The sequence below is a fragment of the Tupaia chinensis genome, unplaced genomic scaffold, assembly GCF_000334495.1.
Source record: "Tupaia chinensis unplaced genomic scaffold, TupChi_1.0 Scaffold000685_1, whole genome shotgun sequence".
In the NCBI taxonomy this organism is placed as follows: domain Eukaryota; kingdom Metazoa; phylum Chordata; class Mammalia; order Scandentia; family Tupaiidae; genus Tupaia; species Tupaia belangeri.
In genome coordinates this window covers 2688698-2705117 of record NW_006160208.1, presented here as the reverse complement: position 1 = coordinate 2705117, position 16420 = coordinate 2688698, and the positions used below count along the sequence as shown (strand labels likewise).

At 39.7% G+C, this 16420-nt stretch overlaps 1 protein-coding gene across 2 annotated transcripts in view; it reads right to left on the bottom strand.

Moving 5' to 3' along the window:
- Window positions 1–16420, bottom strand: part of SNX25 (sorting nexin 25) — a 144928-nt gene that overhangs the window by 106671 nt on the left and 21837 nt on the right. For both annotated transcript variants that reach the window (XM_006160453.3, XM_014592394.2), the window contains exon 2: window positions 4884–4968. In XM_006160453.3, coding sequence (XP_006160515.1) covers window positions 4884–4905 — 22 coding nt within the window. In that variant the 5' untranslated portion in view covers window positions 4906–4968. The remainder of the gene's footprint in view (window positions 1–4883; window positions 4969–16420) is intronic.

Here is a 16420-nt window from a genome sequence, read left to right as displayed (position 1 = left end):
ATAGTGGTTAAGATGCTGGACTCTCACATGGCTGATTGCAGTTCAAGTCCCGGACCCAGTGGCTTGAAACTCACACTGGTCACCTGTACGTACATGACCAAAATCCTGAGAGGAGAATGAAGAGAGAAGGGATTGCAGCATGCCCATCCCCCGAGGGTGATCTCTCATTTTTTTCTCTCTGTCTTTCTCTGTCTCTCCAGTGAGTGCATGCACCCTATTGCAAAAATCTCTCTTGCTCTTAAAATAAAAATTGTAATGAAGAGTAATCTTCTGGGACTATCTAGAGTTATCAATTTTTGTAAATGATTCAATAATAAAAGATATACATATTGAGGAAGACTAGGTCGAGAGACTCAAACTAGATGAGTTGAACCTGAAAGGGTGAAAAAGTTCTCATCTTTCAGGTGTTAGCCCTGCTTCCTCTGTCACCATCTAGTCTCACTTAGACAGAGACCAGGTGATGGCACAGCAGTAACACATGGGAAAGGTCATGGTTTCCCAGCTTGGAATCCCTGAGAATGCAGGGCACTCGTGCACAAGCCCACGAACCAGGCTAGCTGACTGACACCAGGAGTGGATCACAGCCTGAAAACCCAACTGGGAGTGTCTAGCCTCTCTATTTCTTTCTCCTTCCCCCACCCTCACAACTGACTCATGGAAGAAATAAGTTAAATATGTTTTGATTCTCTGCCAGCCTAAAATCTTCTGGAATGGCTACACTGAGAGCTCAGTAAAATGGATTACCACATCGGGTTCACCTTATCTAGCACTTATTCCAAAGAAAATGAATCCATTCAGTGGTGTGGTTGTTAAGGTGGCTAGATCCCACATTTCCACTGCATGGTTCAAGTCATGGACGTGGCATCTTGAAAAGTACAAAAGCCACATGTGTGCATGCCTGCCCAAAATCCCCAAGAAGAAGGAGTGTAGCATGACCATCCCCTATGGTGGAGGGGGGAGAGGGCTCTTACTTTCCCATTTCTTCTCTTCCCCCGCCCCATGTCTCTCTCTCCCATGAGCTCATGGCATGCACCTTCAAGCAAACTGGAAAATAATGAAGAAACTGTAAGTTTTGTTATACTTGAATGATAACTTTGCAATACCTTCTGTTATAAAAGACCCTTTGCATTACCTAGACAATTTACTTACAAGCCCATTTACACTGAAATCCAGAAAATCACAAAAACCTATAAAAAACAGCAAATATAGGACCAGCAGGTGGCATGGTAGTTAAGGGCACTGGACTCCCACATGGCCAACCACAGTTCAAGTCCTGGGCCTGGGGGCTTGCTTTCTCATTTTCTCTCTCTCTCTCTATTCCTCTGTGGTCAAATTAAAATAAATAAATAAATAAATAAATAAATAAATAAATAAATGTATGTTAAAAAATAATTCTTTAAAACAAAAGCATAACAAATATATTCATTTGAAATGGATATGTACCATTAACTGCATTTGAAAAGAACCTTACCAAAAAATAAAGGTAATGGTATTTCTAACACAGTGTTTGATGACAAAGTCTGTGAAGAGCATGCTGAATGATTTAAAAAGGACAGAATCTTATGAACAATGTTTTCAATACAAGAAGTTTCAAGTTAACATTCAGGACACTACTGAGCAAATAGATGCTCCTCAATAATTACAAAACTAAATTATCTGGTCCACATTAGTGAGACAATTCAGGAAAGAGTAGTGAAAATCAGACAACAGATCTAATAAGATTTAAAGAAAAAAATCAAAAAGACTTTTAGACATTGTTTTTTTCTCTCCAAAAAAAATAAAATTTGAGTAGATACATCATAAAGATATGAAAATGCTCAACAGCATATGACAAGGTGTTCCACTTCACTGTAAACAGGAATATGCAATTTAAGGTCACAATAAGATTCTATTTCACACCCTTCAAAATGCCTAAAATACAGTGAAACAGCAAATGTTGGTGATAACATGAAACAACTTTAGCTATCATATTGGGTTTTTTAAAAAGAATTATTTTATTTAACTTTACTTATTTATTTTTTATTTGATAAGTTAGGGACAGAGAGAGAGCAAGAGTGAAAGACAGAGAAAGTGAGAAAGCAAGCCACCAGGTCCGGGACTGGAACCGCAGTTCGCCATGTGGAAACCCAGCGTCCTTAACCACCACACCACCTGCGGGCCCCGCTATCATACATTGTTCATGGGAATCTAAACAGATACACTCACTTTGGTATAATTTGCCAAAGCAAAGTCTTACAAAGTTAAACACATAATTCTCCTAAGGCCCAGCAATTCTATACCTAGGTATTTATACAAGAGAAATAAAAACTTATGTCCACAGAAATACTTGTTTATAGCAATTTTATTCATTTAAGTTTCCAAAAATTAGAAATAACTTGAACTTCCAAGAGGAGAAAGGACATAATACAGTTTTATGAGTATACTGTAATACTACCCAGTAATAACAAAGAATAAACACAAATATACACAATATGGATGAATCTCAAATACATTTAGACAAGTGAGAGACGTCAGGCATAAAAGAGAACACACTATGGGAACCAGCAGTTAGCGTAATGGCTATGTCGCTGGACTCCCACGTAGTCGACCACGGTTCGCGTCTCGGACCCGGTGGCTTAAATCTCACGCCGGGCACGTGTGCGTGCGTGCCCAAGATCCCGAGAGGAGAATGGAGGAGAAGGGATTGCGGCGTGACCATCCCCCCTGGGGGGTGATTTCTCGCTTTCTGTCTCTATGTCTCTGTCTGTCTGGCAAGCACACGTGCCCTATAGCGAAAACCTCTCCAAAAAAAAAAAAAAAAGAGAACACACTATTTAATTCAACTTCTATAAGCTTTAAGAACAAGTAAAACTAATTTATAAAAACTAATTTATAATGACAAAATTCAAGCAACTGAAGGTAGCTTTTTGTCAAAAAGGGTCACAAGGGGGACCAGCAGCTAGCATAATGGCTATGTCGCTGGACTCCCATGTAGTCGACCGCAGTTTGAGTCCCAGACCTGGTGGCTTAAAACTCATGCCGGGCGCGTGTGCATGCGTGCCCAAGATCCCGAGAGGAGAACGGAGAAGGGATTGTGGCGTAGCCATCCCCCCTGGGGGGTGAGTTCTCGCTTTCTGTCTCTATGTCTCTGTCTGTCTGGCAAGCACACGTGCCCTATAGCGAAAACCTCTCCAAAAAAAAAAAGAAAGAAAGAAAGAAAAAAGAGGGTCACAATGCAAGTTTTCTGGGATCACAGAAATATCTTTTATTTTGGGGCTGGCAGGTGGCATGGTGGTTAAGTGCACTGGACTCCCACACAGCTGGCCATGGTTCAAGTCCCAGACCTGGTGGCTTGCTCTCTCTCTCTGTCCTTCTCTGGTCAAATTAAAATAAATAAATAAAGTTAAATAAAATAATTTTTAAAAAAGATTGTAAAAATCCTTTGACTGTGATGATGGTTACAAGCTTATATGAAGCATATAAATTGTATATTATATAAATTATGAAAATTACTGAATTTTATGCAAGATTTGTATAAGTATATAAACTTTAACTCAATAAAAGCAACTAAGAATATTCTTTAAAGCCATGATTTTGAGGGACCAGCAATTAGCATAATGGCTATGTCGCTGATCCCATGTAGTCGACCACAGTTTGAGTCCCAGACCCAGTGGCTTAAACTCACGTCGGGCACGTGTGCGTGTGTGCCCAAGATCCCGAGAGAAGAACAGAGGAGAAGGGATTGTGGCATGGCCATTCCCCCTGGGGGGCGATTTCTCGCTTTCTGTCTCTCTGTCTCTGTCTTTCTGGCGAGTGCACGCGCCCTATAGAAAAACCTCTCAAATAAAAAAAACAAAAACATGATTTTGAGATTATGACTATTAAGTCAAATTTCAAATCTGGTACTGTTTTTTTTAAATTTGGTAGACGGCATGTGCGCTCACTGGAGAGAGACAGAGAGAGAGAGAGACAGACAAACAGAGAAGGAAAGTGAGAGAGCACTCCCCACAGGGAATGGCCACACCACAATCCCTTCTCCTCTACTTTCCCTTCAGTATCTTGGGTAACACACACACACACACACCCCTGCATGTTTCTTAAGCTGCCAAGTCCAGGACTCCAAAGACACTGTCAGCCAAATACCCAAATACAATAGTATCCAGCCACCGTAAGCCCTATTCCACCAGCTGGCCCTCCAGTAAGTTTTATAAAAGTCATTGTATTTTAACTAATAATATAATAGAAATATTTCTGAAAGTTTAATAATAGTGCCCAAAGTTCTAAAATTGAGGAATCGATACAATTTACAACTTTTTCTGTATTTGTTATTCATCTTCAAATTTTTATATTTCTACTAACTACTGCGTCATCAGAAAAGCCTGATACATTTTTACATAGAAAAACAGAACAATACACCATTGACTTTTCCAACAACCCAATACAAGTAAAGCATACTCATTTATGGATATATCACTTATTGAGTTCTCTCTTAAGTTCACACTGAACACAATGTAAACCTCAGACATTAACTGGGTTGTCCGTGAGTGAGCCTGTCCATTTATCCCCACATTCCTTCTCCAGGCTGCATCTAGAAGAAAAAAAAAATGTTTCCTGATACCTATTTTAGGGAACGTGGCAGAACCGTGTGCTGGAATTAGCTACACATGGCTAGCTAGTGTTGTGTGATCTGAAAATTCCTGTTCAATAAATGTTTAAATCCTTTCCAGTCTAACAAAACATGGATGTAGTTATTATTCATCAAACACAAACTCACGAAGAAAAAAATTCCTAATGCTATTTGCAGACAAGAAGAATAAATTTGCAAGAGGTTATTGTTTTCCTTTTAGAACATAATGAACTGCTTTCCAAGGTAATTACATACTCTCATTTAAGGTAATCCTTACCTTCTTTCAGAGCTTTATCCATATTATGAGAAATTACTACCCTCCTAGACTGAATTGGCTCATGTGAGGTGCCACAGTCAGGACTCTGAAATGTAAGAGAAAAAAGAGATACGAGTTACTAAATAAAAATTACACATAAAAATAAAATCAAAAGTATGAAGATAAGGCTTAACAAATTATGAAGTTCTTCTGGAAAAGTAAACAAAGTTTAAGTTTAGTTAAAAAATTTTGGGGGGAAAAAAGAATTAAGATTTTCCATGTCAGATAGCAAAACAGTATGACAACAGTGTAAGAACAAACAAATCAACATAGTAGTAGAAAGTATAAAAACAAATGCATTTACACATGGAAATTAAGAACATAATAAAATATTTTAAAGCAATAAAAAAACAAGTAAATGATGTTGGGATAATTTGAAATTCATGTGGGACACAAAGTTTATAGTCTTACATTTTCTATAAAAATAATTCAAAATTTATTAAAGAGCTAAATTTTTTTTAGAATTATTTTATTTACATTTATTTATTTTCATTTGATCAAAGAGGGACAGAGTGAAAGCTAGAGAAAGAAAGTGAGAAAGCAAGCCACCAGGTCTGGAATTTGAACTGCAGTTGGCCATGTGAGAGTCCAGCATCCTTAACCACCACACCACCTGCTGGCCCCCAAGAGCTAAGTTTTTTTTTTTTTCTTTGAGAGGTTTTTTTTTGCTACAGGGAGCATACACTCGCTAGAAAGACAGAAAGAGACAGTGAGACAGAAAGTGAGAAATCACCCCCCAGGGGGAATGGCCATGCCACAGTCTCTTCACCTCCATTCTCCTCTTGGGATCTTGGGCATGAATGCACACATGCCTGGCATGAGTTTAAGCCACCAGGTCCGGGACTCGAACCACCGTCACCCACATGGGAGTTTGGCGACATAGCCATTACGCTAACTGCTGGTCCCAAGAGCTCTAAGTATTTTTTAACTGTTGATATTAAAAGAAAACTTGGTTGCTGCTTGCTCCTGACCCTTGCCTCCATGCTCTCTGCCGTCTGAGAAGTCAGCAGTGCCCTCCTATCTGTGAGTAGCTCTCAAACATCGTGCATCCCCACTGCATTTGACACTACTGTGCCCTCATCTGAGGGAAGCCCTCTAGGTGGTTCTGTTCTTTCCTTATCCCACAATCATCTTTGACTTGATTTCTCTCAACATTTCTCTGGTTTCAATACCACACCTATGGAAATGCCTCTCATATCCACATTTCCAGTTCTGAGCCATGCCTTTCAGATAAGCAATCATCTCTGGTTATCTTCAGGTCTGGACACCTCACCACCTAAAGCTAGGCTCACCATGATTTTCTCTGCAAATGGAGTCACTATCACATGAGGAATATCAGTATCCCCAAGCTTCTGAGGCCTTTTTAAAATAAATAAATACATAAACATATCAAAAGAAAATGAGATAAACTGTTTATAATCTTTCTTTTTTTTTTGAGAGAGGTTTTTTGCTATAGGGCGCATGTGCTCACCAGACAGACAGAGACAGAGAGACAGAAAGTGAGAAATCCTTCTGGGGGATGACCACACCGCAATCCCTTCAGCTCCATTCTCCTCTTGGGATCTTGGGCACGCATGCACACAAGCCCGGCATGAGTTTTAAGCCACCAGGTCCAGGACACGAACCGTGGTTGACTACATGGGAGTCCAACAACATAGCCATTACGCTAACTGCTGGTCCCTGAACTGTTTATAATCTTAAGATGATCATTTGGAGGGGAGGGGGGGATACATCCCGTAAAATCAGACTCAAAATCCAAAAGGTATAAAGGAAAGAAAATGACAAGTAGGACCATTTAAAATAGAAAATTCCTGGTGCAATTGGAATGGCGCAAACGCAAGTCTCTCTCTACACAACTGCTGAGGCTGGATGGAAGACTGAGGTTCAGTTCCCAGCTCTGCCTAGAAAGACCAGCTGTGATACACATACCTGAGGTCCCAGTTAACTGAGAGACCATACAGAGCAGGGTGAATTTGATGTGGTAAGACTCCATCAAAAAATAGAAACCTCCCCACGTATGTGCTTGCACACGCTGTCTCTCATGAAAAAAGAGAAAATTCCTGCTTGACAAACAATATTATAACAAAATATAAGTGACAGACTACAGGCAACCTCTCTAAGATACATAACAAAGGACCATTACTTGATATATACAGAGCTCCTCTAGCCAGCCCCATGGCTAGCGTCTAAGGGAACTGGATCCCATGTGACCAAATGCAGTTTGAATCCCTGTCCCGGCAGCATGAAAAAGAAGCTGGACACGTGTGCATGCTTGACCAACATCCCAACAGGATGGAGAAATGAAGAAGGGACTGTGGCATAATTGTTGGGTCAGAGGCCTGGGCAGCTTAGATGTGGGAGTTGGGACACCATGCCACAGTTGGCTGATGTAACCTGGAACTAGTCTGTCATCAGACCTGCACTGCACTCGGATCTAACCCAGACATAGCACATGTGCTCTACTCTGCACATGGGACTCTACACTGCACACGTCACCAGATGTTACGTGGCACACTAGCCAGCTCTCCCCCTAAACCTTTAGCATACATGAACTGTTCCTACCTCTAAGACTCCCCCTCCCTAAACCCTTATAAAAATCGCTAAACCCCGCCCTAGCATGCAACTTCTCTGGTCCAACTCTTCCTCTCTCTTTTTCTGTCAGACCAGCGAACCTCGCCCAGGAGCACTCCCAATAAAGGCTCTACATGTCTATTTTGCGTGGTTGGACCATTCCTTACAATAACTTACCCCATTTGGAGTGTTTCCTCTCTCTCTCTCTCTCTCTCTCTCTCTTTCTTTCTCTCTCTCTGGTAAGCATACACACCCTCTGGCAATTAAAAAATACACACACAGCTCCTAAAATTAAAGAAATAACTAAAAACCAAGCAAAGAAATTCAAAGGGCAATTGTAAGAAACAAACAAATGACCTATAAAATATGTAACCTCCTTTTTATTAGAGAAATGTAAATTAGAGCAATGAAATACAGTACACTGCCAAAGAAGGAATAAGAGGGACTAGCAGTTAGCGTAATGGCTATGTCGGTGGACTCCCATGCAGTCGACCGCCGTTCGAGTCCCGGACCCAGGGGCTTAAACTCACATCAGGTGCGTGTGTGTGCGTGCCCAAGATCCCGAGAGGAGAATGGAGGAGAAGGGATTGCAGCGTGGCCATCCCCTCTAGGGGGTGATTTCTCGCTTTCTATCTCTCTGTCTCTCTCTGTCTGTCTGGCGAACGCACGCACCCTATAGCAAAAACCTCTCCAAAAATTAAAAAAAAAAAAAAAAAGAAGGAAAAAGACACATACCCAATGTTGACAAGGATATGAGAATATGGGGGAAGGGTGGCTTTCACAAATTACTGGTGGTATCATCTATTTCAATAAACTTGTAAGAAGGCAAGTGAGTCACATATATCAAACTTTTTAAATAAAGTATCCTTTGATATAGCAACTTCACTACTAGGAATTGTGGTAGGCAGTTAGCTAGTCATGAGTGGGCAGCCCTAAGAGAATAGCAGAAGGACACATGTCACATCAATCACAATTTATCAGGAGTTACAATCAGACCCTCCATGAGATGCCTTCTTCCCACCTGGCCCTAGCGTCAGGAAGGCGAGGTACTACCGTTTTCCTTCCTTGGTACCTGAGGAAGACACAGAGATGATTGCAAATTTCTCTCTTATCATTATTTCTCTCTTATCATACAAAAAGACCCAACTGAGCATTTTGGTCAACATCCTGATTCCCACTGGGACGATAAACTAATTGGGCGGTCTATCCTCATTAAACATCCTGGCTCACAGGGGTCTTGTGCAGTTACGTAATCAAATTCCTCAAGCTCTTCACCTGTGAGAGAGATGCAAGCATAGGAGAAAGCCCATGAATTTCAAACAAAGGACATAGTGTGCATTTCAGTCTTGGAGGTGATGTAGTCAATGATCATTGTCCTACAAAACGTCTTAAAATTTGTGTTATACATAATTTCTACATCTTAATTCCTACAATTAAGAAACTAATTTCTTTAACAAAGAGAACAGGATGGTTACTAGCTCATTTTAGTACATTAAAATGACAGATCATCTACAAGGCTGTTCTGTTTACAGTGAGCTAGGGTATACTTTCAAATAATGACCTCAGAGAGGGGCTGGGCTAGTCAAAGACAAGAGCCTTAAATGCAATGGTCTACATTTAAATGGACCTCTCCTGTCAAACAATCTGGATAGATACTTTTAGTTCTAATCAACTTAAAGTTTGGGAAGTTACACTGTTACCAAAAAATAGTAATAATAATAAAAAGGAAACTGAGGGTTCACCCCTTTTAGAGGGTTTCAGCTTGGTTTCTACAGCATTCAATACACTTTCCTAATACTTTTTTTTAAACTTAAAAATCATGGTGATATAAAGACAAAGCCATTTAATGCATAAAAGAAAGAAAACACATTCTTGCTATTGTGAAGTATTTTCTAGTCTCTGAGTAGTTGTCTATCAAATTAAATGGTCAAATTGTATTGTGATTTTTAATTTTTTAATTTAGTTCATAAAAGAAAAAATTGAGGAAATGAGAAATCTAGGGCTTTTTAAACATCAGGCATATATTTAAGCAATGTATAACTTTTGGGATAATCTTTAATTAAGTTAAATATTTTCAGGTGGCTATACTGATAAATAATTTTATTAGAAATTTCTCAAAGTATTGAAAAATTATGGAAGGCATTGAGAAATGGTACAAATATGGGTAGATTTCCTAAAACACAGTCTTGTCTGTTGAACTATTAAGCTGCTTTTCCTCATCCAATTTGGTCAAATAGTTTTTTTAAGAAATACACAGCTCAAAGACCAGCAAATCACAAGACTATCTGTTCCCAATTGTTTGTTGTTTAATGGTGGCCTGTCTGATTTTAAAAAGATCCAGTACTAACTTTGGTTGAGCAAGCTTGCCTGTAGGGCATGTGTCCTTGAGGGCTGAGTGATTTGAGGCTGGCTCCAGCAACAGGGAGGGGCTCTGACTCTAGTCAGCCAATTGGATGGAGATGCACAGGTTTCAACTCTTCATTTGTAGGGCAAACTTCAGAAGTCAAGGGAGCTGTAGTTCCAGTTGCCCAATCAAAACTGTACTAGTTTCAATCCTTGATTTGCATATCAGACCAGATTGAAGCTTGGGCAGGAATCACTCCTCTACAGAAGACCATACCTTTAAATGTTAGGTGAGGCAGATGTGAGAATTATCGCCTATCTTCCTTGCAATAAAGCTTTTCTTTTTCTCCTCTGTAGTCCTAGTCCAGTATTCTGACCTGTGCTCCAGGTGACAGATCAGTTTAGGTGCAGTAACACTGGCAAATAGTCCGATCATAGTTTCCCAACATTGGTCAGTTTTAAGTATGGTAATATTAGTGAACACTACTAATTGAGGATAAAGACCAAGCCCAAGGGCACTTATTTGAGAAATCCCTGATTCTCAGTTCTTAAAATGGAAACTATCTTTAAGGGCTCGGAGAGAAATAGACATGAATGTGACTGTCAGGCAGCTCATGAAAATCTGGAGCATATTTTGTGCGTATCTATCTTTATAGCTTCCTTCAACACTGTTAATTTTTCTATTTTTACTTTGTATCTCCCCACTTACTTATCTACTTCCTCCTGCAATGTGTCTGCTTGTTTCTTGCATCTTTCTACTTCATATATAAACATATGTTTGTCACTACTGACTCTATTTGAATAGTATCTTTGGTCTCTTTCATTTAAAAAGCCTGGCACAGAAAGTGGAATGATGGCTGCCAGGGTCTGGGAGAAAAAGGGATGGGGACTTACTGTTTAATGGATTTAGAATTTCCATTTAAAGAGATGAAAAAAGCTATGGGAGATGGGTATGATGACTGCCCAATGTCGTATTTAATACCGCTGACCTCTACACTGAAAAATGGTTAATAAAATTCATGTTGTGAGTATCTTTTCACAATTTAAAAAGGGGTATGGGCTTATGATAATAACATTTTCTATTCTGGCACTTTAAGCAAAAGCCCTATTATCTTTCTGATAAGATTTTCCAGGTTGGTTCCCTACTCTCCTAGAAGCCACCAGCCCTTATTAGGAGGGAGAAAAAGAAAAAAGTTCTTTAACCTTATCCCATCCTCACAGCCTAAAGGAGAGTCAGTAAGAACAAGGAAGATAAAAAAGAAAACAACACAAGAGAAAAGATTAAGCGGGTTACTATGTGTGAAAATTCCTTTTTTAAGTAATTCTTTTTTTATTTTAAATTTGTTTATTTTACATTCTTTCACTGAACATCACCATAGTGTACAATATGTGATTTCCTATCCAGAATACACTGTACAGTGGCTTAATCATATATGTTATCATCAACAAATAATTTTCCATTTATTTTATATTTATACACATATATACACACACACACACACATACATATATACTAGCTGTGTGTGTGTGTGTGTGTGTGTGTGTGTGTATTTTTCCCCCCTCTATTTCTCATCCTCTGCCATTTCCCACCCTCCTTCCACACTGTCTCTGATATCTACAGTTGTTTTCCATTCCTTTTTCCGCTCCACATTTTATTGATCCACAAAATATTTTAATTAATCTAACTACTTTCAATAGCAAGTTCAGCTAATATATACATATCTGTGTAATGATTTAATATTTATAGAGCCAGAATCTTCTTATATCTAAATGACTGTAAAGTAACCACTACATACTTTTTTTCTTTCAGGTCACAAGGATAAATTTTAGGAATCATTTTCCCAAGATGGAATTTCAGAAAGAAAAGGAAGAAAGTTAACTATAATAAAAACATGAGTAAATTTCTATGGCTACGAGGACAACTGAATGATAATTAAATGATAATTGTCTTCCTTCTCCTACTATGTATATATGTATAAAAAAAAAATCTGCTGATGTAGTGGTTAAAGTGGCTGGAATCCTCATAACTGACAGCGGGGTTTGAGTCCCAAACCAGGCAGCTTGAGAAATACTCCGTGTGTGTGTGTGTGTGTGTGTGTGTGTGTGTGTGTGTGTACCCAAAATCCGGAGCTGAATGGAATGGAGGACAAGGGACTGTAGTTAAGCTATACCCCCTGAAGGTGATTTCTCATTTTCCCTCTCTTTCTCTCTCTTTAGCTTTGGCAATTGCACATACCCTACAGTAAAAACTAAAAAAAAAAAAAGTTCTTTAAGGCAGTGTCCCCAAATACTTGTCACTTACAGCAAATGCTAATTTCCTTTGCCTACACTGGCAGGGGCCTCTTTCCTTAGGTAAAGTCTCCTACCTCTTCCTAACAATCACTTCTAAAATGCTGGTTTTAGGAAAGACAAAAACAAAAAGGTGTATTTTTTCCACTGTCTCATAACATGAGTGACAGAAATCTTTACTATCCTAGTATAGGCATGAAGACTTCAAATGTCACCTGCTCCCTCTGCTCTTGCTGTAAGTTTTTAGCATCTGTATAATACTAATTTATGAAAGCTTTTGGTGAACCAGAGCGCCATCACATAAAAAATATCTTATTTTTTATTTAATTAAAATAAATGAAGCCTGTCTTAATTTTAAAATTTAAACCCAGCTTAAAACTATCATTTTTTTCCTTAGGTTTTTGCCATATGGTAAATGTGATTGCTGGAGAGAGGCCGAGACAGTGAGACATAAAGTGAGAAATCACACCCCAGACAAGGTAGCCACACCAAAATCCTTTCTCCTCTTGGGGCATATAAGCACAAGCGCACAGTGTGATTTTCAAACTGCCGGGTCTGGGACTTGTACCACAGTCACCCATGTGGGAGCCTTAGCACCTTAACCACCATGCCACCTGCTGACCCTTCAAGATCATTTTTTTTTGGGGGGGGGAGAGGTTTTTGCTATAGGGCGTGTGCACTTGCCAGACAGACAGAGAGAGATAGAGAGATAGAAAGCGAGAAATCACCCCCCAGGGGGGATGGCCACACCACAATCCCTTCTCCTCCATTCTCCTCTCAGTATCTTGGGCACGCACACACACGCCCGGCATGAGTTTTAAGCCACCAGGTCCGGGACTCACCCTGCAGTCGACTACGTGGGAATCCAGTGACATAGCCATTACACTAACTGCTGGTCCCCCAAGATAATTTTTAATTACTCAGTGAGTTCTCAGAAGAGAAAAAATGAGAGGTCTCAGCATATAATTGCTCATTTTAAAAATTATTTTCTTCTGGCAGAGCAAAACCTGGAAAGCTTTTCTCTAATCTATGTAACCAGATCCTCAGCAACAAGAGCAGAAATCATATCAATAAAACCTTTTCCTGAATATACATCAACTTTCTGTTTACTCTTGATTATTAGCTTTTATGCTATAATCATAATACACTCAAATTGTCTTCCTGTTTAGGCTAAAAACATCCTCTCCTGAGGAACCAACATCCAGAGAGAAGCCCTACAGAGAAATCTTATAGTCTGATACTATGTAGCAACTAAACGACCAGGAGCTCTCTGGAATCCAGCCACTACACTCACCTCACTCTCCATTGTTTTTACGTATGACACTGATCACTGTGCTGCTTCCAGGAACAGCCAGTCCGTCACTTGTATTTCCTTTCATGCACATTACCTAGACTACCCACATCAACAAGTGTCTCTCTCCTTCGTTATATACAAATATTAATATATTTGTAAACTGTTAATGTATGTTGGTTTATATCAACAGTTGTACAGAATTCAAAGGGTGACAGACTGTGATGTCCTGTAAAGCCACTAAAATGAATATCATAGAAAAACAAACACAAAACCCTATGGAGATAAAGTTTATCCAGAAAAGAGACTGCTATACAAAATTCAGAAAGTAGGAGTCAGAGAACTAAGAGGAAGAGGGGGTGACTGGCCTGCTTACTAGTTTACTACGTGGCTGAATTTCGCAAGACATTCTTTTTCAAGATAATTCCAAATTTGCAGTCTCCCTTTGGCTGATCGCCCATCCCGCCAAATGGACTACCATCAATGCCAATCGCGGAATTCAGGCACCGAGCTGATGGACATACACCCAGACCTCTCCCTTCACCCATCGTCATAAGACCCTCTTCTGTTATCTTTGTCAGTATATGCATTTTCCAAACGACTTACATCTATTGGAACCCTTTCACTGGTATAAAGACCCTGGTCTTTTCAGGGTCAGTGGACATGTTGTCATTGCTATCTGAACAAGCTGATGGCGGGTCTGACTGCAGGCCCAGTGTCCACCCCTTATTTGACGTTAGCTTTATGATATCAATAAACTCCCTTTTTCCTTATAACTTTTTATTCACAGTTGTTCTTTTTGGCTTGACATCTCCAATAAACATGATTAACCACATGGAGCTCTCATGTGGCTGAGTCTTTCCAAGTATTCTCATCATCTGCCAATCTATAGGGATGTCATTCTTAAACTATGCTTGTCTCTCAAAACCATGGCTTTTTTCAAAACAATGGCATTCTGCCTCAAAAAATAATTTTCTCAAAACCAAAGAAAGAAAGGAGCCATGCATAACCCCCGCTTAGAAGGGTAGGGCAAGACTAAGAAACTTGAAAGGCCACCTAATTTGATTAAGATTCTGACAAAAGATAAGACATAAATAACGAAAGTAATTCTCAACACAGAAGCCAAGCAGCCAGGTTAAAGAGCTCTGAGGGGTGGGACTAGTGGATGGGACAGCGGTTCCATTGCTGGACTCCCACACGGCCAACCACGGCTCAAGTCTCAGACTCAGTGGGTTGAAACTCAGGCCAGGCGCATGTGCATGCATGCCCAAAATCCCAAGAGGAGAATGGAGAAGGAAGGGCTGCGGCGTGGTAATACACACACACACACAGACACACACACACATGCACACACACACCAGGAGGGGGTTCCTGCTTTCTGTCTCTCAACTTTGCGTAAGGCCCTACAACAAAAATTTCACCAAAAAAAAAAAGAAAGAAAGAAAGAAAAAGCTCTGAGGGGGACAAAGCAGGGTAGAATGAACATGAGACTGGTTCTCATGATGAGGTCACAGAGACCAGGACTCTATTTACTAAGGTGGATCCTTGGCCTAACCATGTCCTTCTCTAACTTATTTTTAAAGTGGGCTAACCTTACCTTAGAGGGTTAAATAATATATACTTTTCTTTTAATTTTTTAATCTGAATAGTCCAAAAAGGAAAAAAGGCATCAGGGGCCTAGAAAGGACTATAAATGAGTAAAAGGGGGGTTTGCATCTGCTGTATCCCTGATTGTTTTGTTTGTTTTAACAAAAAATGGAAATCAGATGCTATATTCCAACTAACTCAGTGTTATTACAAAGTCTGGGGGCTTACATTGTTTGGGCCAGACTCTGAGCCACATTCAAACCATGACTGACTAGAATATAATTGTTTGCTCACATAAAGCACTTAGAATGGCTGGCATAAAGTAGCAAAGTATAATTATTACTAAAAAAATTCAAAATGTTAGCAACTTTCAACAAATTAAGCAACCAAAAAAAGACGCAACTAAATAGAACAGATCATTCTTGAAATATTCCTTTTTTTTTTTTCTTGAAATATTTCTATCACATGGCTGGTAGTTACATGAGCAGGATCCCATACAGTCAACTGTATGATCTGAGTCTCAGACCTGGTGGTTTGATAAACAGGCCAGGCACATATATGTACATACTCAAAATCCCAAAAGGAAGGAGAAATGGAGCAGAAGGGATTGTGCCATGACGATTCCCCACGGGGGAAGGAGGGGAGGTTGCTTTCTCTCCCCACCCCACCCCCGCCGTCTCTCTCTAGCGAGCTCATGACGGCTCTGCCAAATTTAATTAAAAATTTTTAAAAAAAAAGAAAGAAAGAAAGAAACAACTATTTCTGTCTCTGAGGCTATGCTCTGCAGACAGGAAAGTACACAGTTCCTGGCAATGTTGTATTGTGCATGTGCCTCTACACATTCTATTACTGGTAAAATATTTTAAGTAGCCAAACAAAACCTGGAAGTCAATTTCCTGGACTGTGCTTTATTATATTTAATCGTGAACTAAAGAATATCTTACCTTTTTATCAACTGAAAAAACACATATACTTAGAGGTTACTATTTAGTAAGATGGTATGGATAGGAAGTAGTGATATTTATGCCTTTTTTTCCTATCTGAATGGCATAATTTCTATTTTAGATATCAGAAAAACTATTTTTTGAAATTCAAACCTAGAATAGGGAGCAAGTGTTCGCCAGAGAGATAGAGACAAAGAGACAGAAAGCGAGCAATCACCTTCCAGAGGGATGGTCACATCGCAATCCACATTCTCTTCTCCGTTCTCCTCTCAGGATTTTGGGCATGCCCACACACATGGCTACTCTGAGTTTCAAGCCTCCAGGTCTGAAAATCCAACTGGGGTTAGTCATGTGGGAGTCCAGCAACGTAACCATTAAGTCATCTGCTGGTCCCTTTTTGTTGATTTTTAAGCAGGTTACCTTTTTTTTTTTTTTTTTAATGGGACTTCCCGGGACCCCCCGGTGGCTGTTGG